The 20,322-nt window shown below is 48.9% G+C and overlaps 1 protein-coding gene across 1 annotated transcript in view; it reads right to left on the reverse strand.

Annotated features, from left to right (window-relative positions):
• ACSS1 (acyl-CoA synthetase short chain family member 1) overlaps nucleotides 1–19,751 on the reverse strand; it is a 40,557-nt gene extending 20,806 nt beyond the window's left edge. The window contains exons 1-5 of the mRNA XM_054819241.1: nucleotides 19,393–19,751; nucleotides 15,980–16,076; nucleotides 4,828–5,027; nucleotides 3,161–3,336; nucleotides 267–419 (exon numbers count right to left, since the gene is read on the reverse strand). Of these exons, the coding sequence (XP_054675216.1) occupies nucleotides 267–419; nucleotides 3,161–3,336; nucleotides 4,828–5,027; nucleotides 15,980–16,076; nucleotides 19,393–19,693 (927 nt within the window). The 5' untranslated portion in view covers nucleotides 19,694–19,751. The remainder of the gene's footprint in view (nucleotides 1–266; nucleotides 420–3,160; nucleotides 3,337–4,827; nucleotides 5,028–15,979; nucleotides 16,077–19,392) is intronic.
• Nucleotides 19,752–20,322: the final 571 nt, after the last annotated feature.

A 20,322-nucleotide genomic window follows, 5' to 3' on the forward strand; every position in this document is an offset into this window, starting at 1 on the left:
CGCTAGCATATTTTAATTGCAAAAGTAGCGGCACTGCAGTTTCTTTCCTTTCATAACTCTAGGCTCTGGTTTGCATAGTATTATATTCCCCAGGAACAAATCCTGAAGATTAATTACATGTTCTCAGACATCTTTCAGTTCGTTTACACCCAGTAAGTCAATTGGGCAGCTAACACAGAATACAGCACCCCTCACCAGTCCAAGTCCCTCTCGTTAGTGCTGTTGGAAGGTAAGTGAACCTTTTCCAGAGGATGCAGCTGAGTTACCTTGTGCGTGATAGCAGCATACAGCAGGTATCCAGCGTGGGTGTGAACGATTCCTTTGGGTTTCCCAGTGCTGCCCGAGGTATACAGCATGAAAAGCACGTCTTCGCTGTCCATGCTCTCTGGAGTGCATATAGAAGCTGCCTTGGCCATCTCCTAATGAAAAAAAAGGTGGTAATGACATATTTTGGCTATATCGAGCCAACCAATATTCCATCTGTAAGCATGTCAGCAGTGTCCAGAGACAAGAACAACCATTGCTGTTGCCCCCTCACTAACATCCAAGGTTGTATCATAGGTTATAAGTGCTCACCTAGTGGAAAGGTTCCTGTGGACACACAGCACCTAGCCTTTCCACCAATACCTCTGCTAGGTGCACAAGTCAAGGGGAATTGCCCGGATAAAATAACATTTCAGGAAAAAAATGGTAGGTCATAGCTTACATTTCAAGCCTTTGCAAGCTGCTGGTAGAAAACCAAAGTGTGACTGCAAACATGAACCACACTTGACAGCAGCAGCATGGCTGCCTGGATACTGTTTAAGACCTTCCTTTTCCTTTTAAAACTGCAGTGCTACAGTCAAACTGCGTGTTCATCTCCCTTCCCTGGCCCCAGCAAAGGATGACTGGCCTGTCCATTTGATCCTCAAATTCTAATTGCTTCTACCCATGAGATGGAGAGTGCTTTACTCTCCTGCCTCTGTCACTCTCCTCATACTGCACTGTTTGGCCAGGCAGGTGAGATCCTCTCCTCACCCCTTTGGTCTGAACCACGGGAGGGAAGGATGCAATGTCCTACTAGGTCAGAGCAAAGTTTTGGTTCAGCTTGTGTGCCCAGTCCAGCAGAGGAAGGGGAAATAATGTGCTTTGAAAGAGATGCTTCTGGTCACTGAACCTTGTAGCAGCAGAGAGCTTGTCTGCCCAGACTGTAGATTTTTCAGAACAAGGTTGAACATTTTTCTTACCCATGTACAAACTTGGAATAATCACTGTGCGTTCCAGATGCTCAACATATGGCTGTAAAAAAAGCACAGCTGGCTTGCTTCTCTCAAGCTCTGTACTGTCCTAGATGAATAATGATTCCTGCAAGAGTTATTAGGTGGCTCTTTGAAGGAATTTCTAGATACTGAGGTACTGCCTTTTCACAAGTATACACTGTAAACATGCTGTATTTACAAGTGAACACTATCAACGTCAGGTCCAGTTGTTTAAAAGTGTCTGACAAACAAAGCTTAATAAAATACAAAGAGTTGATAGTGTCAGATGTAATTCTTAGCCTCTGAGTTACAGCACTGCTGCTCAACTCAAGTATTTATTGAGGCATTTGAGCACTGCCAATTCAGGCTGACTTGCCAGTTTTTGAAACTAAGATGGAGTTCTCATATGCTCCATTACAACATGAGCTTAAATTTTGCAGTAAGCCATTGCACAAGAGCTGGAAAGCACAACTGCTGTAAAGATCAGTAATGACAGAGTTAACAGCATTAATGGTTCAATTCTTGTTACGTTTCAGACACTACAACTGACAATGGGCCGAGTTCAGCTCTTGGATCACCAAAGCGACTCAGGCTGTTTGCAGACTAAGGAAAATTGTCAGAATGTGCTTTGTGGAGTAAGAATGAGTAAGACAATTTCCAGATAAAACCTGCATTCTCTGTTTAACTTACCCTAGCAGTTGCTCCTATCTCATGTGACCAGCACAGGGACTCCAGAGTAATTATCTTGGCTGCAGACAGGGGATTTCCAGGCATTATTACGATGAGTAGTTTCTGTTTACTGCTGCCCGCAAACTGATAAAACTACTTCTGCATTAGGCTGCAGTCTCCTGCATACCAGCTAAACACACTAAAACGACTGCTGTTTTCTTCCTGAGGAAGCACAGGCTCTAAATATTCTCAAGCCATCACTGTCCTCCCATCATGGAGTAACCATGACATTGTCCACGGGCTGTATTAAGCCTCTCCAGGTACTTGATTATTTCTGCACTGCCTTTTAACAGTTTCCAGTCTGAGAGTGCATATGACGAACCATAACAGAGTGCCTGAACACAGTACAACAGCAGCAGCAATGGTATCAATGCACTCTGGGTCTCAGGAAACACTCATTCCTTAAATCTCAGCAGTGTTTGCAAGACTACTAAAATGGTGCAGCATACCCCCTGCCCATGCTGAGATGAATCAGACATGGATTGAGCTGCTTCAACTCACAATCCTAGCAGACTGTAAATACAGGCAATCCATTTGAGGATGAAGATCCAGATGCCATAAAGGGCATCTCCTTTTCATCCGCAGAACTCAAGTCCCAAAGGCACAGATGGAGAGAAAGATGATCTAGCCAACACTCAGGCCTAAAAGGAGTTATCCAGGATGTCGCTGGGCGTCTGCAGAGCTAGGTGACTGCAGGGACATACAGATGCTGTCACTGCAACACAGCTGTATCCATTAGCCCACCGGGGTACTGTGGAATCACGGGAAGAGCAGCACACGCTGAAAACCTGCTCCAGAGGCAGCAAAAGGCCAGTCGTCACTGGCAGGTCTGCTGCGGCTACACTCGAGTGCCAACCTGCAGTGCAGTGGCTGCATCATAGGCTTTTACCTCAGCACACATATGCAAGGAAAGTATGGAGACTGTCTGACCTTCCTTGGGTGCCGATTCCCAGTGTAGCCTACAGCAGAACAAAAGACCAAAGCCAAATACCAGCGTGTGCATAATCTACACATTCAGCAAGACTCTCATGCGTGTGTTCCGAACAGCCCTGCATTGGGTCTCTCAGAGATGTCCGTGTTAGCTGATCCCTACATTTATCAGTGCACCGTATTTCTCTCCCCCAGCACAGTAAACATCACATACTTCAAAGAAACATCAGGGGAAACAGGCAAGGTTTGCAACACCAACATACCTCCTCCAGGGGAATATCACGGTCACCCATCCGGACTTTGTTATCTGTCCTCTGAGCCACAAAGACATGTTTGATGCTTGGACAGCTCTTCAAAGCTTCATCCACAGTCGTCTTCAGCTCTATGATTCGGCCTCCCCTGACGCCCTGGTTGTAGGTGATAACTGCTTTGCATCCAGCTAAAAAGAGAAAGAATTAGCAGACATACCAGCCTCTCTTCCAGGCTAGTGCGTGCACCCTGCTTTCATTACTTTTGGGGATGATGTACAGGACAGCATGTGTGACAAATACTCAGAACTCCTATCAATCAAAACCAGTCAATGTCACTGACAAAAACACTTTAAAATCTGAGACCCACAGAGATTAGGAGTAGCTGGAACCTCCCTAGGTTTTCTAGTCCATCTCCCCCACCCCAAGGCAGGGTCCACTCCAGCTAAACCGTTTCTGACAGCCGTCAGTCCAATCTTCCTAAAACACTCCAATGGTAGGTATGCTATCCTCTCCCCACCAGTCTACTCTAATGCCTATCATGAACATGAGAAAGTCTTTCCCAATGTCTAGCCTAAGTATCGCTCACTGCAATTTAAATGCCTCTGTTCCTGCCTAGCAAAGCTGACATGCAGTTTTTTCCCAGTTACCTGTGTTACAGTGAAAACTGCTGCTTTAGCCTAACAGCTCACGTGCTGAAACCTGCGCAAGACTTCCTACGACCTTAGCGAACAAGCTCGTTTGCCCCTCTCTCATCCTCTCTCTGGGGCTGCATGTAAGTGCCCATTGCAAACTGAAATGAACCAAATTTGGCAGCCTCTCAGAGGCGTTACGCTGCTCTGAGATACCCGCAGCCTTCTGCAACTCACCCGTACCTTGCGGGGAAATCTCCTGGAAGCCCCAGCACACGGCAGCACTCTGGCAGAGCGCTTCACATTGTACCACGCTACGTTATTACAGAGCTCTGGCAGCAGAGAAACGGCTCTTTAGCCCATCACCTCCACACAAGTGGCCAAAAGTGAGGGATAACTAAAACATGTACTTCCTCTCTATAGATTAACTCTACTAAAACAAACAAACAAAAAAAAAGCATGAAAACTGCTGTAAGACTTATTCCCTCACATTAGCCATTAAGAAACTGATGTGACTGCTAAGACACACGCCACTTGCTATTTTGTTCTTCTGCTGGTGTTTTTAGCATTACTTTTTACCTAATCACACTACAAGCGCTTTGGGCTAAGAACAGCTCTGCCTGTTGGTGCAACGGCTAACAGAGCGGGGGCAGGCTGCCAACGCTTCCAATGCTATACATAAATCACAGTATCACAATTGAGACTGCAGAATTAGCCCTGCGCAGGAGTATCAAAGAAACACTGCGATTATACTGCAAAAGAACAAAGCAAGCCCCATTCCTAAGCTCTGGTTTTCCCTCCAGCTTCACTGCTGTCTGGCAGCAACCCAGCCACAGACTGAATGTTAAGCAATTTGTAAAGTATTTTAAGGCCAGAGGATACTGCATCTGCCACTAAGGAAAAGACTCTCCACAGTACTTTGCAAAGGAGACTGAACTGTCCCATCAGCTGAGAATGAATCTTTTCTCTTTCTGCCAAGGAAACACAGAATTGGGATATGTCTTGGAGCACTGTCCAGAGGGGTTAGCTCCCCAGTCTGCATCTACTTACAGTCCATGATCCTCCCAGCTAAGGACTCCGCGCTGAATCCAGCGAAGACCACAGTGTGAATGGCACCAATCCTGGCGCAAGCCAGCATGGCTGCCACAGACAGGGGAGACACGGACATATAGATGGCCACCTTGTCCCCTTTCTGTATCCCATATTTCTTCAGGGTGTTGGCAAGACGGCAAGTCAGATCCAGAAGTTCCCTGCGGCACAGAAGCAACGTTGTCATGCGACCGCACAACCTGTTTTACGCCGGGGAGCAAAAAAAGGATGAACTTGAACCGAGCGAGGCATCGCGATCACTTCTGGACCTGGTCATCTCAGCAGTAGAGGGCACGTCAGCTTTTGCATCTTAAAGAAGGGTGGCCTGGAGTGTGGTGAGAGCCAGACTGCTCCTGCTGCTGGGGAGAGAAGGGGGGCAGAGCGCCATGCTTGCTGCAGAAGGATGAGCGAGCTGCCAGCAAGCCAGTGGTCATCCTGTTGCCTCCAGAAGTCAGTGTCCATTCTAGCCATCCTTGATGCCTTTTTTACCTACGAGGCTCAGTCAGAAGCTACTGGAAACATGTGTGGGATAAACACAAGATGAAAAGAAAACGTTGTCCAAAGATTCCCAGCACTGTTTATGTTGGGGAACTGCCAGAAGTACTTCACAACTAGTAGCTTCTCTTATACATTGGAAGGGTCAACAATGCATTTGCATGCATAAGGAAGAAAAGGAGCAGCCCCGAGACACTTGTGTGAGTGGCAGATTTTACAAGACTCTCATCAAAGCCAGATCACTCGCAGCCCGAATTCCTCCATTGTCACTTTACCCTACCAAGCAAAGCGCAACGGCCTCGCAGAACAGAGACACTGCTCCAAGTAAAACCACAGCCACTGTTGCACAGAGAAACTCCGGAACACTGAGAACAGGAACAAAGGCTCTTTTCACAGGGCTCGCCACTGTGACGTGCTGACTTAATAGCAGAAACGTCCCTCTAAGGAACAAAAAAGCAGTCTGTGTGCAAGTACCTGCATGTACTTCTGATGCCTGCGCGGGGGATAACACGATTGCAGCATCTGGGACCAAGATGCTGTCATGAACTGAACAGCTCTGCGTGCCTACAGCGGAAGGGCTTTGAGAAGATGACGGGTAACTGTGCCAGGCGAGGAGTGGTCTCACGCCAAGGAAGGAGGTGACCCTCATGAGGGGCAGCAGAACACCCCTTACTGGTGCCAACCATCAGCTCAGAGGAGAAAGTCACAGAGTCCGCCAGGAATGAAAATTGTCCTCTGGGTTCAGGAACTTGCTGAGTACCGAGGCCCAGAGGAGAAAGAGATCTTCTACTCCCTAGCACACTCATCTTCAACCTGTCACCTGTGAACCCTGAGGGGTCTGTAAACTATGAGGGACTCCAAAAACTGTTCACAAACAAATGAATTTCGGGGGTCTGCATTCCGTAATAAGCTGTAAAGCATCCTTATCGCCTAGAACTGGCCATAGCTGTGAAAAAACAAACAAAACCATTTTTCAGCTGGTGGCTAAGCTGCAATTAAAATGAAATGGTGTTTCTGGTCCATTAAAAATTGTTTTATATCTTTTTTTTAAACCAATGCAAGTTGGAAATAGGCAAACCCCAGTACTCCACTTTGGAAATGTTGTAACAAAACCATGAGCTGAGAATAACTTTGCATCTCCTTTAGGAAAAAACTCCATCTGCACTGTGAGGGCAGTGAAGCAATAGAGAAAGTACGAAGACAGATACAGTGATGGCTGGAGGGATACCGCTTCCCTGCCATCTTTTGGAAGATAAGGAAAACGAGCCTCGAATCCCAGCCACAGCACTTTGTGCTATTTCTTTTAAGACTATTCCTGCAGCATCAAGTAAATCGAACACCCCTGAAGCACAGGAACTCAGAGAGGTGCCCAGGCGTGCTCAGCGCCTGCTCTCTGGCAGTAGCTGGCAACAGCTGGCACCGCAGAGACTGCAACCTGCAGAAAGCAGATACGGAGTGGCTTTACCCCGGACTGAATTCCCTCCTAAGCCTTTACAGCTAGAGATCAGCCTAAACCCCACAGTACAACATTCAATATCTCTTCCCAAGCGCTTCATGACCATGCACGTTCCTGCTATCTACATAACTGCACAGTCTGTCAGATGTATTATTTTGCTTACTTTTACTAAGTTCATGAACTGAGCAACTCCGTGCAATAACAAATTCCCACCCAACATTTGGTTTTGTGCCTTGTCGTAAACGGCTGCGTTTAGGACAAGAGGAAATGGCCTCAAGTTGTGCCAGGGAAGGTTTGGATTGGAAATTAGGGAAAAATTCTTCACTGAAGGGGTTGTCAATCATCGGAACAGGCTGCCCAGGGAAGAGGTTGAGTTACCATCCCTGGAGGTATTTAAAATGTGTAGATGTGGTGCTTAGGGACGTGGTTTAGTGGTTGGACTTGGCAGTGCTAGGTTAATGGTTGGGCTTGATGATCTTAAAGGTCTTTTCCAACCAAAATGATTCTATGATTCGATTCTCTGGTCCAGAATTCATCCAATGCTGCATTAGAGAAAAATCTCAATGTGGATAAATATTAAAGAGCCAAAACAAAACTGAGCTGCTCAACTGCAGAGCACAGGAAGTAAAACAAGCCCCATACAGGCAGTTGTGAGAAAGCAAAATAAAACCCACTTATCTGCGACAGAAAATACCCAAGTGCTTTCAGAGCAGCAGCCTCCTTCTCCCGATCAGAAATGCCAGAAGAGCTCTGGCTTAGGGCATCTGTTCTCAGCAACTCCGTGGTTCGCTTGCTTATTTGGGAGTCGGTGACTGTGATGGCAGAAGCTCTCATTGGTTTTTTATGATTAAACCCAATTTAACATTTGCTTAATGAGACTGTGTGAGCAAGCTGGTAGACAATAAGGAGCAAGTCTTTACACCCGGATCTGTTCACTTTGCCTTCTCCTTTGTGCTCTGAAAGGCCGAGATGAGAAGGCCTTGGGGGTCCCTCGGCAGTGCAGCACATGGGGGAACAGACACAAAGGCAAAGAGAAGGTGAAGCCAAGAACTCCAACAAAGAAATCCACAAATCCCTGCGCGTCAGGTGTGTCTTCTGGCTCCTGTAGCAGCAACTCAGGCTTCCCCTCCAGTTCAAGAAAGGGAGTTAGCAGAAATGCTGTGTTGGGAATCCTTCCCTCGACTCCCTCACTCCTTCACACACGTTTTGCTATCTAACAGGCAGGCAATTAGTACATGCCAGCAGGTTACACATTTCCAGTACTTATCTCAGACACGTCCCAGGGTGGAATGAGCACCCTGCAGGGTCACTGCCCCGCAGAACTGGGTAGGACGGATCTAGCTGAACAGAGCAGGAGGAAACCACGGCCATTACCCTTCCCACCTGCTACTGCTGCCAAGCTTGGCGTCGTGGACCCTCCATCACACAAGGTTAGAAGAGCCAAGAGCAATTCTGGCCTCAGGCTCAGCACTGCCCCACCCTTGGCGGAGAGGCAATGCCATCGAATGCCAGTGGGCAGTGCGGGGAAGGACCTGCCTCCCATCCACACGCAGCAGGTGTGCTGGTAGCAGGGCACATCTACTGAAAACATATATCAGACACCGTACCAAGCTAGACACTGTCACCCTGGAGCTGGTGAGACAGGTGAGATGAGAAGGGATCTTCACTTAGCTTCTGCCTGCACTGAGACATGGGGTACAGGAAGCGGAGGCTTACAGTGAAAGTGTCCACCCTGAAAGGGCTCAGCCCTTGCCAGTGAAGGACAGCGGGTGGCCAGAGGCTCAGAGCAGATGTGCACTGCTTCTGCAGACCACAAGAAGAGGGAGAAAGGCAAAACCTCAAGCGATGCTCGCAGCGTTGCCGCCTGCCTGCACTCCAAAGGATTTCAGCGCAGCCACTTGATCAGACAGTGCGGAGCAGGGCACTACGCTCAGCGAGGGCAGGCAGGACAACCACCAGAGACGGGCGAAGCCGCAGGGCACACGGAGAGTCTGCAAGCTGGGCAGACAACAGGAGGATCTCAGCAGAGCCACTGCAGGAGAAGGAAACGTGCTGCAATGAAAGGAAGCGCCCAGCCCCTCTAGACAGAGACAGCCGAGAAACTGCAAAGTCAGTTCATGGTGCAACTGTCTGCAGATCGTCTGCAAAAGCAGATTGTAAGAGCTGAGAGAAAATAAGCGACCAAACCAGGCAGCAGAACACCACTTCAGTGGGTAAAGTATCAGGGTGGAGCTGAGAAACAGGGAAGCAGCAACGAGGCCATTTGCACAAGACAAAGAACAGTATATATAGCATTTAGCTTTTCAAACAAAGCAAGCCAGGGAGATGGTAGGCGCATTAATGAACATAAGCAGGGAAGGTGAAAGATTATGACACATGGAGGAGATTCTGGACTTGCTTTCGGAAAATGTTATCTTTTGACTGAAAATGCAGACAAGTCCAACCCATTCATGGTACTACAGGTGTGAGGATAGATAGCTGCTGAACATGGATTTCACATGAATTTACCCATCCCAACCCTGCACTTGCACAACCAGAGGGAAGTACCATCTTACCCCAATGACATGCCTGCTCACAGTGCAGCTGACACACTGACAGGCTTTAAACACCACACACAAGAGCTCTGCGGAGAGCCAGCTCTTCCCCTGTGCCAGCAGGAAACGTGAGCAGGAAGAGGCTGGGTTGCACATGAATCCCCCCCTCCACATTCATAATGATGACCCCATTGCAGAGCTGCTCTTGGGTTTGCTCTCCAGACCCGCAGCCCCCTCATTTCCCTCAGCCTTGGAGCACACCCTTCACATAGCTCTTTCATGTCAGGACCGGCTGGAAAACCGTTTCCTTTCAGGGACAGAGCAATCTGCGCCTGTAGCCCTGTAATGCGGTACTGCCATGGCAAGCAACGTGCCACAGGCTTCGTACCAAGTCTGCAAGCTCTTGGGAATGCAGTTTGTGATGGCTGCTCTGTCTGAACTCTTCTTGACCTACCTGCAGCCTTTTTTTGCCTGGTTTAGCTGTAACAGCAATTCTTCTAATTGACCAGATAACCAAGGCTAATTTTTTTTATTCTTCTTTATCTTTTTATGCTACCATCATGGGTTTACAAGGCTAACGTAATGAGGTAGCATAAAGAAATACAGGCCTGGTATGATAAGAGGCCTTCAGAAATGGAGGCATGGGACGTGGCGTGAAGGAGAACAGGCATGGGACGACAAGAGATGGAGCACAGGCTGGCACTGGCGGCCCCACACTGCAAACAACCAGTAAAAGAAATGTGGACCTGACGCTGGACAGAAGTGGTGGCAGTGGTAAACAACAGGACCTCTTTCCTTCTTTTTCTGTAATAATTAGGTCTTGACTAATAAGATTAGAATGTTAAGGGTTCAGTTATACTGAGAATAAATTCTTGGCTCTCTCTATATAAGGTGTGCTTCCTTTTTGCCCATGAACAAGACTTTGAGCATTAACACTGCTCTCTTCTAGAGACTCATCACCCTTTAGGCAGACATCTCCTCGGCTCTCACAGTATCACTTCTAAGTACAAGACCTGCAAGGCTGGCCCTCCAGCAGAGCCAGCAGATCACTGTTCAGGCCAGTACTTCTGTTTAACAGACACAGCGCTTCTGTCCCTATCTTTACAACATCTCTGTTCAAAAACTACCAGAACATATTCCTCCTAGATCCCTCCCCAGATACAGCGGTGCCTGTGCTTCCAAAGCCCATCGCTCAACGTCTGGAACAACGACTCTTGTAAAACCCATCACCAACACATGGCATTTCTCTGACGCATTTTAGAGATGCCTGGCAGAAACATTTTTCTAAGGAGCCTGATGCTATCTTTTGCCACAGCAAGACAGACTGCAGCTTTCTAAACAAAGGAAGACAGTTTTTTTCACATCCAAAAAAATCACATCAACACCTTCTTTGGGAAGCAGCCTTTCGCAAAGTGTTTCTAGACATTTTCCTAATATATTCAATGCCGTATATGGGCTTTGACAGTGGCTGTTTAGGAGGCTCTGCACAAGCCGTGTTCTCTGCTCTCTCAGCACTACAGCTGGGTTGAGTATTTCTTGCAGCGACCAGTTTATTTCCTGGAACCATAGTTTGGATCAGGCTGAAACTATCTGAAAATTCAGGTCAAATGCTCCAAACAGGTTACTGTAAAACACCCAACCCAAACCAAACCAAACCAAATCAACCCAGCTCTGGGCATCTCTCAGCCGAACACCGTCATATCTCCCCTCCTAGCTGTTGCTCTACATGAATTACTGTGGAGCAGCAGAGTTCAGAGCCTGCCTCTACGCTCTGCAATCACAGTGCCGCGGCCGCTGTACTTTGAGATGTGGGTTCAAGTCCCCCAGGACACAGTAGGTCTTCATATCCCTCCCTTCATCTGAGGTCCATGTTCTGGCCACAAGGATAATGCAAAACCTATTCACCCCCCCTCACTGCAGCTTCTGTGACAGTGCCTCAGTTTAACCCTCCATTTTCCTCATTTTTTGCTAAACAGAAAAAACACATTTCCTTTTTTCACCAAAAGGAAAACTCAACATTTCTTTCCATTTTAGTGAGAATAACTGAAAAATATAACGCTCAACATGAGGCTTTTTGGCTGTAGGTTCAACTGCTAAGCTGAGCACCACTGTCCAGCCTTCCCGCAGACATCCTGAACCCAAGGCAAGGAAAACCCCTTGTGACCTTTTTCAGGTGAGAAAGTGAAAAGCCCCTGGGCTGCCTTGCATGGGGAAAGCCAAAAGCCTGGGCAGGATTTGCTTGCAACTTAACTTAGGGAGCCAACACTGGAAAGAAGTAAAAGAGTTTGCTGTCAATGAGAAACGCTTTCCACATTGCACAGCCTGGTAAGTACCCACACGGCTTCCAGCTGTGGTCTTCATGGTGATCTCAAATACAATTTCAAGCATTTCAGCTTGGGCTGAGGAACCACCACCCCTTAGCTTGTTAAAAGCATAGCTGTGATGTGGCTGATGAAGATGTCCAACTACTTCTCTCTCACCTACCTAAGACCCTACAAAAAACTACCTAGGACCCTAATTTCTGGCCCCCTGGCTTCTGCTTTCCTCTCTCTACTTTGTATTTTGCATTTTGAAATTCTGCATTTTGAAATTTTGCATTCCCTCTGCCCGCAACATTTTCTGCACCAGAGTGAGCTCTGGAGTGAGCTCCTTTGTAAATTAAAACCCGTCCATTGACACCCAGCCTGCAACCCTTTGCAAAACCAGGTTAGCTAACGCGTACTGCTGTCCACTTCTTTGCACAGCTCCCTGTGGCAACATCCATGGGATTTTGCAGTGCTAGGAAACACTGGCTCACAGGTGGCTAAATTGTAGAGACCGTGGTAAACAAGAGAACACCAGAGAGAATAAATAACCCCGTGTCGGATAGGGGGAGGTCTGGCATAACTTTAGCTGCTGTCTTTAACATTCCCTGTTGCTAAGCTTACAGAGGCTGCAACCCAACAGCTCCAGCCACCAACTCCGCCTGCTTATATAAGGCACTTGATAATATAGTGCCCTTTAAAACCCAGGCTCAGCAACACGTTGGGGAATTCCTCTGCAAGTTTTCAAAGTTCCTGGGCTCTGACAACATCCACAGAGCAGGACAAAACACTCCCAGCCAGGTTGGACCCTTCTGCCAACAAATTCAGCTGGCTGCTCACAGCAGCACACTCTTGTGGGTTAACTGCTACTTCACCACTGCCCTACCCTAAGTTTATGGTGGGTTAGCCTCCAGCGAGCCAGACCTCTTGGTAACAGAATGGCATGATCTGTCCCCACTTTGCTGACTGCAGTCACCAAATCCCAGGAGGGTTGCATGCCCTGTTGTCACAGAGCAGTAAAAAACCCAACTCTCCTGCCTTCCCATTCAAAACTGGAGATAATTTGACACTTAGCTGAGTTTCTACTTGATAAAAATGAAACCCAGAGGGGAAAAAAAGCCCAAGAGGGGCCAGGGAACTTTTTTCCCGAAAGGCTGAGTTGCATCAGCGGAGAGACAGGACAAAATTCAGCAGTGAAAAAGATCATCACAGCTGAGCTTGTAAGGGCAGCAATCATCATTCAAGCAAAACTACAGTGCTCCAGCCATGGCTTTGTGTATGTTTGCCAATAAGGAGATGTTTGGAATCCTCTCCTAGCAGAGAGCCCTTGAACTCAGTGGCACAAACACAATCCCCTTTGCTGACAAGCACGCACAGGGATGTAGGCTGGCTGCCGGCACGGCCCCACCAGCTCTCTGCCCGCTGCAAGCTTGGTGGTTAGTGGGGCAGCAGCAGCAAACAGAGGCTCTTACTTCTCCCAAGGATGAGCACGTTGGGACAGCACTTTCCCGTGTAGCTGCGTTTCCTACCAATGCATGGAGGAGGTCCCACTGATCAAGGCCTTTCCCTTCCTCAGGGAGGAGGAAGCCTGTTCCAGCCTTTTTCCTGCACAGCCACCTGCTTCCTTTGCAGGCTGTGACAGGAACGGGGCCAGCACCCAGCTGTTTTCTTGCCCCTGACAGCTCCCCAGAGAAGGGAGAGCACCCACGCCAGTAGCCGCATCTGTCCTTGTGCCACCCAGGCTTATCCATCAGGCGAAGAAGCTCACAGCAGCAAGGTTTGCAAAGCAGACAATGCAAAAAACCAGTGTCTTGTACTTCTCTGCACGTAAGCCCTGGACACCTCCCAGCTGAGATTTTAGGACCTTCCTCAAAGCTGGTCCATAAAGCAGTGGCCAAATTGAAGTCTTTACCTTCCTAGCGCACGACTTCAAGGCTGCCATCCCATTAACAGCGCATCCAGATCCTAAATAAAGGGGCACATCTCCTCTGCCACAGATACCAGAGTTTGGGTCCTTCTGATATCCAGCAACCCTGTCATTCCCTCTTTACGCTGGGACTGTCCTGCGCTGAGGCTGGCGTGCAGAGACCACCCTGCTACAGAAGGTTCTCGGAGGATTATTCAACCAGCATCACAGCTTCTGGGCCACGACTTTTTTCTGATATGCTTTCCCTCACAAAACTTCTAGCTAAAACAAGACGCTACTGCAAAAATTTTTCAACTAAGCTCAGCCTCAAAGGGAGGTCAGTGCCAACACACCTTGGAAAACCTTACTGCCCCATTTAAAATCTTTAAAAATGCAGCTCAAAGATCACAGAAAAGGCAAAACTTTTGATTCTCTCCTTGCCTACACACTCATATATCACTGTTTTCAACAAAGCTATTCCTGATTTAATGAGATAAGCAGAGAACTAAGTGACCTGTTTTACCTCGTCAGAGGACCAAAGTCTCACCAAGAGTATCAGGCAGAAACAGGAACAGAGCTCTCAAATACAAGCAGAAGTTCAAAAATAGAGGTTGCCAACTTGGCTTTCACTTGGACATTCTCCTTTCTGGTTGCTAATCACCGTATCTTTGCCAGGCTGCACAAAGAGGGGTTCAGCTTTCTGATATGGGTTAGTTGTCTTCGAGCCACAGCAATCACAAATCCGTAGGCTGAAAATACGCTTTATTCCAAATACATTTTGGCATAGCCAAGAAAAAAAAAAAACATTTCTGTTGCTGTTCAGAAAGGCCTTCTCATATCTCCAGAGATCCTGAGAAGGTGGTTTGAGGGTCTGCAGCAGCTCAGCACATTTCAAGTAGTCTAACGGGGAGGCTAGAGTTGCCTTGATGAGGCTGTGCTATCCGATGGGCTGCTCTCCTTCTCAGGTCAATCAGAGCACAATTCCCACCTCTGACCTAGCCCCTGTTTCACACCTGAGGCATGACGAGAGCAGTAAAAGTACATACACTACCCCCCGCAAACTCTGGGAGAAACCTTCAATTCCATCTTCTTTTCTACCACCAGAATGGCAAAAGCAAAACTTAAAGCATTTAGCCAAGCTACCCTGTTGGTTACAACACATTTACATCGTAAATAGGCTTCCTACACAGCCTGTCAAATAACAATACCAAGATTAAAACCAATCCACTTCTTCCACAGCTTTATATCAGACAGTGCTTATTTCTGTTGCATGGAGCACTAACCTCTCAAAGCTATTTGTGCACCCGCTCCTCCCTGCTGACCAGCTTCCTCACGCCAATGAATAATGTTTTCAGGAGTTTTAATAAATTCTGGAGGTGAACCAGACCACCAGAACCTATTTAGACTCGAGGAGCTCCAGGAATCCCCACTATCAAGCTACAGAAAACATTTTGTGAAAGAGTCAGACACCAGGACTTCCTACATCTCCTCTGCTTTCTGATCCAGCAGATCAAACGTGTGGCTCCCTGAGATCCAGCAGATCAAACATCTGGCTCCTTAAAATACGCACTGAGGAATGTACAAGTCTGCGAAACCTTTAACTCTCACTATAGAGACAGATGATGTAAAAGGCATTTTTGCAGGCAGGGCTGTCTCCTAAATGAGGGCACATAGCAGGGAGAAAAGAAATATGCTTGAAAGCTGCCATATTCTAACAAACCCTACAATCTATAGCAGCGATTACAAGTCAGCATCACTCAGAGCAGCCTCAAGGTTGCTCTAAACTGCACTGAGGATGGGGAAGAGGAACACAGGGAGCTTCGAATTCCCTCCAGCCAGGACTCCATATCATGCTATGGACCATCAACACAAGATGTTTGCACCAAGACATTTGCTGCTGTGCTGAAACCAAAAGCTGCTCACAGAAATTTTCCCATGAACGCTTTCAGGGAGCAAAAAGAAAACTGGCAGGTGAGAATGTAAGCCAGGGAGAAAAAACAAGCCTTTTTCTTCTAAAAGCCCCCACTTAGAGAGAGGTAATGTACAGGCAGGCCTGATTAATGCCATAACCAGAAGATGATGCCAGATCTCAAATGAAATTTTCAGTAGCTGTCACTAACTTACATCCACTGTACCTCTCACCCTGTAACATGTTCATTATACAGGTGTCTAAGATCAGGGAGCTCTGTCCATGAAGAACCCAAGGGAAGAACACCATTTCTCAGTGGAACCATGCCTCCATTTTTCAGGAGCTATCTCATCATGACACCACAACCTAGGTGCTGCGGCTGCACATGCTATGTGCTGGAGTACCTTGGAAGAAAGCAGTATCGCAGAGGTCCAGTTTCAGAGCAGCAGCTCTTCTCCCCACCCCACCACATCGCCAGGCATCGTAAAGCATCATAAGAAGGTGCCGTACCTGTATGTGACATGCACTGCAGTGCCAGGCTCATCTCTCTCCCAAATCAAAGCCACTCTGTTCGGAGACTTTTCGACATGTCGATCCAAGCAATTTACTGTAAGAAAACAAAGGTTTAAACAAAGCCTGACCGTATATAAGGTGCTCTGCACACTCAGCTTGGTCAAGCGCAACAGCAAGTCAGCGTAAGATGAAACATCATTTGTTAGCCGGTCATTTGTAACACTGGAAGTGATAGCATTTGTAGCACTGCTAAAGCTGTCCTTTGCCATATCTGGAGTATGCAAATACTACAAATACTATACTTAATCGGTACAGCTGCCTTAGAGATGGCATCCCCACAAGAAGCCTCAGCTGATTCAGCTCAGCTCCACTGGCTAAGCTTAAACCAGCCCAAATCTCTACCCTGCTTCCAGCAATAGAAAGACAAGGTACTCTTTTGATGTTTTTGCTCCCCAGAGCAGCATTCCACTACATAAATCTGACAGACTGTCTTCCCCAGCTTGCATTTTTAGCACTGCATGGTTTGAATTTTCTAATTAAAGCTCATGTGAAACATTTTCATTCCAGGGTATAACAGAAGAGCTGAATCTCGGCTAACTGCAAATATCTAAAACTTTAGGATCTAGGGTAAACTCAGAGAGTACAGACATCTACATATTACCAGACAACTGGGAAAGATGAACATGTCTCAAGCCGTGTACTACACCTCCTAAAACTTAAAGGTATAAAATCACCCTCCGAGGTGCATCTCTCCCCCCAACTTGAGACAGAGGAAACCTCAACAACTACGTGGGATGATCAAGTGGACTTACAGAGAGCACCCACCCTGAAGAAACTTGGAGAGAATCCACCCAAGAAACCTGTCTCTTTGTTCAGCAGCAACTTGCCTGATGGTTAGGGATTAACCTTGTAAAGTATTAATTCCAAGCCTAAATTACGCTTACTTATTTCATTATAATCTTCCAAAGGCATTTCCTTTATTTCAATAGACAACTACTAAAAACCTAGCAGGCGCAGTGCTGTGTAACTCAGAGAAAACCCTTAAAAAAATTGCTGAGTTTCAGATCATATTTCCTGGAAGCATTTATAAGAGTGGGGAAGGATTTCATTTTCCAGATAAATTAAGTGCAACGGAAGTTGCCTATTGCTGTCACAATTTGTGAAGTTTAAGTAAACTGCAGCCCAGGAGCCAGCTTCGGCTGCTCTGTGATCACAGCTGATTTACACCACCACATGGAGTGTGGGAATGAGCCCCTAAAGGTGCGCAGAGAGAGAAATCCCTCAGCATTCAGCATATTTCATCACAAGAACAATTGTCGATCTCAAAAATATGAAAAAGCGCTCTTCAGCTGTTTAAAGTCTTTTATTTTTTTATGTAAATTCTTGCAGCAATACTATAAAAATAAAGGTGATAAAGCCATTTCTTAGGCCATCCTAATACAATACAGGAGGACAAAAGCTCTAATGGGGAATGCTTTAAGCAGTTACACGCTGGTTTCTTCTGCTGTCCGTCCATAGGTAACTGGATCTGCTGCGGCTCGGTGTGTGACCCTCAGCAACTCCCGCCTCCAAGCTCATTGCAGCAACACCCTCACGTATTGCGCCACACTACAGTAAATCACATTAACGGGGATTCATTGCCCAAGCAGCATTTCTTACTTGTGAGCAGCCCTACTAGCCTTCAGAGGGAATTTCTGCTGCAGCAAGCCCCGGCTGAGCCAAGTGAGAGCATTTAGCTCTTTGCTCAGTAAGAACCGGCAGGCGAACCAGGGCCAAATGCTACTATTGCCTTCCTGATCTTAGGCTTACAAAAGCCTTTTGCTCAGTTTACAAAACAGAATTTAGTGACCTTCCCCTTACTACTATACCCTAATGGTTTCTCCATATGCTTCCCTGCCTCCTCAACAATGCTTGGAAAAGATTCATTTCAGGAAGACACGCTCCTAAGAACCCAGTGTCCTGCTTGGAAGTGCAGTAGTTTGTCGGGTTATTCTGCTGGCCACAAGTTACAGTGCAATAAACCCAGAAGTGCTGAAGTTCACAGTTCCCCCAAATCCTACCACAAGGTCTCCCCAGGCAAAAAACAGCAGATGACTCAGTTGCCTGTGGTCCAGCTGTGGTGGGAGATGGGCACACAGGATGCTCTGGATCAGGGACCTGAACTGTTGCCATGTTTCTGTCACCAGTGTTCAAATAACTAGCCACTTTGCTGTGGCTGAGTACCATCTTCACTGTGCTTTAAAAGAAGAAATCCAGGAAGAGCAAAACTGTTTAATACTGTGCATCTATGTTTCAGAGGTCTATGATTTCATTTTACCTATGCAAAGAAAACTATGTGGCATTTAGTGCCTGCTGAAGAACCAGAACCAAGACACAATCTAAAATCAGGCCCAGCGTCTGGATTTGACACCTGATTCACGGGAGATTCCGAACAAAGTGCTGATCCCACTCTACAGAGGGAAGTGACAGATCCCTGAAAGTCTCCGTGCTCAGCCAAGATCTTCCTTTCAACAGGAATCACTGAAAACAGAAGTCTGGCTAAAATCCCACCGGTTGCTGCGTGCTGGAAGCAGGGCTGTACGCACACCTCCATCAACTGCTGGGAATCATCTCCTGGGAGGAGACGCTCCCCTACGTTCTCTGGAACACCTGAGGAGGGTTTGCTCTTTTGCTGTGAAAAAAAAAAAGGTGGCCAGAGATGTTATAGTTCCTGCACCACTGAACCAGTGATTCAAGCACTCTCCCAGGAGTGGGAAATGAAGGTAAGAAACATACATCCCTGTTATAGAACTTCTCCACCGAGTTGTACCCTAGACGGGGCTGGGGCTTGCTCCCACCGCCACAGCTCAGAAGAGCCTTCAAGGCAGATACGGCCAGGAAGAAACTCAGTTACGACCGTCACGGCAAGTTTTTCTCTTCCTTCGTGTAAGTGGTGAAGTTGAAGGGAAAGACCAACCTCCCCATTTCAGAGAGAACCCCCCACCTTCGGTTCCTCTCGGCCCACCCGGGACCAAGCACCGCCCCGCAGCCGCCGGCCGGGCTTGAGGGCGGCACAGCCGAGGTGGGGGCACGGCCGCGGGCAGGGCGCCGGGGCTGCCGCCTTCCAGGCGCCGGGGCTGCGGCAGGGTTTCCGCAGAAGCGAAGGGCGGCCGCCGGGGAAGGCGCGCCAGAGCAAGAGGCGCAGCCAGGGTTATCCCCCGCTTCGGATCTTCTCCCCCGCTTCCCAGCGTTTCGCAACGCCCGGCAGATTTTTCTCCGAGCGCCACCCAACCGAAATCCTCATTTTTTTACCCCCCAAAGTGGGGCGCTGGCGAGAACTACCCCCACGGGAAACCTCCCGGCCAGCCCGAAGGCAGAAGCGGATAGGGGCGGCGGGGCGCGGGGGATGCGCGGGCCCGGGGACGCCTTACCCGAGACGTTGAGGCGGCCGCCGAGGAACCAGCGGGCGGCGACGGCGGCGGCAGCCGGGCCGGCCTGGCAGGCCGTGTGGAAGGGGCTGTCCCAGCGCAGCGCCCCCCGCGCCACCTCCGCCCAGAAACCGGCGGGGTCGCGGGTCGCCCGGTCCTGCCAGACCCCGTACCCGCCGGGCGGCAGCGCAACGGGATCCCCCGCGTCGCTGCAGCAGCGCCGGGCGGCGACCGGGACCCGTCCCGGCGGGACCGGGCGGCTGAGGGTGCGCAGCACCCGCGCTCGCGCCGCCGCCAGCGCCATGGGGCACAGCCCTCCGCCGCCCTCGGGGCCTCGCCGCGCCCGGCTCCGCCAGCCCCGGCGCCGCCCCCGGCCGCGGAACAGCCCCCGCCCGCCGGGAGAGAGACCGCCTGCGGGGAGGGGCTGCCCACAGCGGGGCGGCCCCGGGAGCGCCCCGCGGCCAGGGGAACCCCGAACCCCCACGGACCCGGGGCGCCCTTGGGAGCATCCCGCACCCACAGGCACCCCTGCGCCCGCACGGCCCCGGGAGCGCCCCGCACCCAGGGAGACATGCCTGCACCCTCACAGCCTTGGGAACACCCATAGCATTCACACAGGTACACTCCACCCAGAGGCACCTACCCAAATGCACCGGTGTCCACACAGCCTGGCAGCACCTGCACCCCCAGAGTCACCGTGCAACTTACACCACCCTGGGAACATCACAGGCAGAGCTGCACCCCTGCACACACAGACACAGGTGCCCAGGTACAGCCACGCACACACAGAACAACGCTCGGTGTGCACGCTGTCCTATCGACAACTGATGTCTGTCACCACATGTCTGGACACGGACCACGAAGTCAGCACAGCAGTGGCACAGTCCTCAAACGGCGTGCCCAGCAAACACGTTGTGCCCTCGCACGCTGCTA

Source organism: Grus americana, chromosome 3 (assembly GCF_028858705.1).
Source record: "Grus americana isolate bGruAme1 chromosome 3, bGruAme1.mat, whole genome shotgun sequence".
Classification (NCBI taxonomy): Eukaryota; Metazoa; Chordata; class Aves; order Gruiformes; family Gruidae; genus Grus; species Grus americana.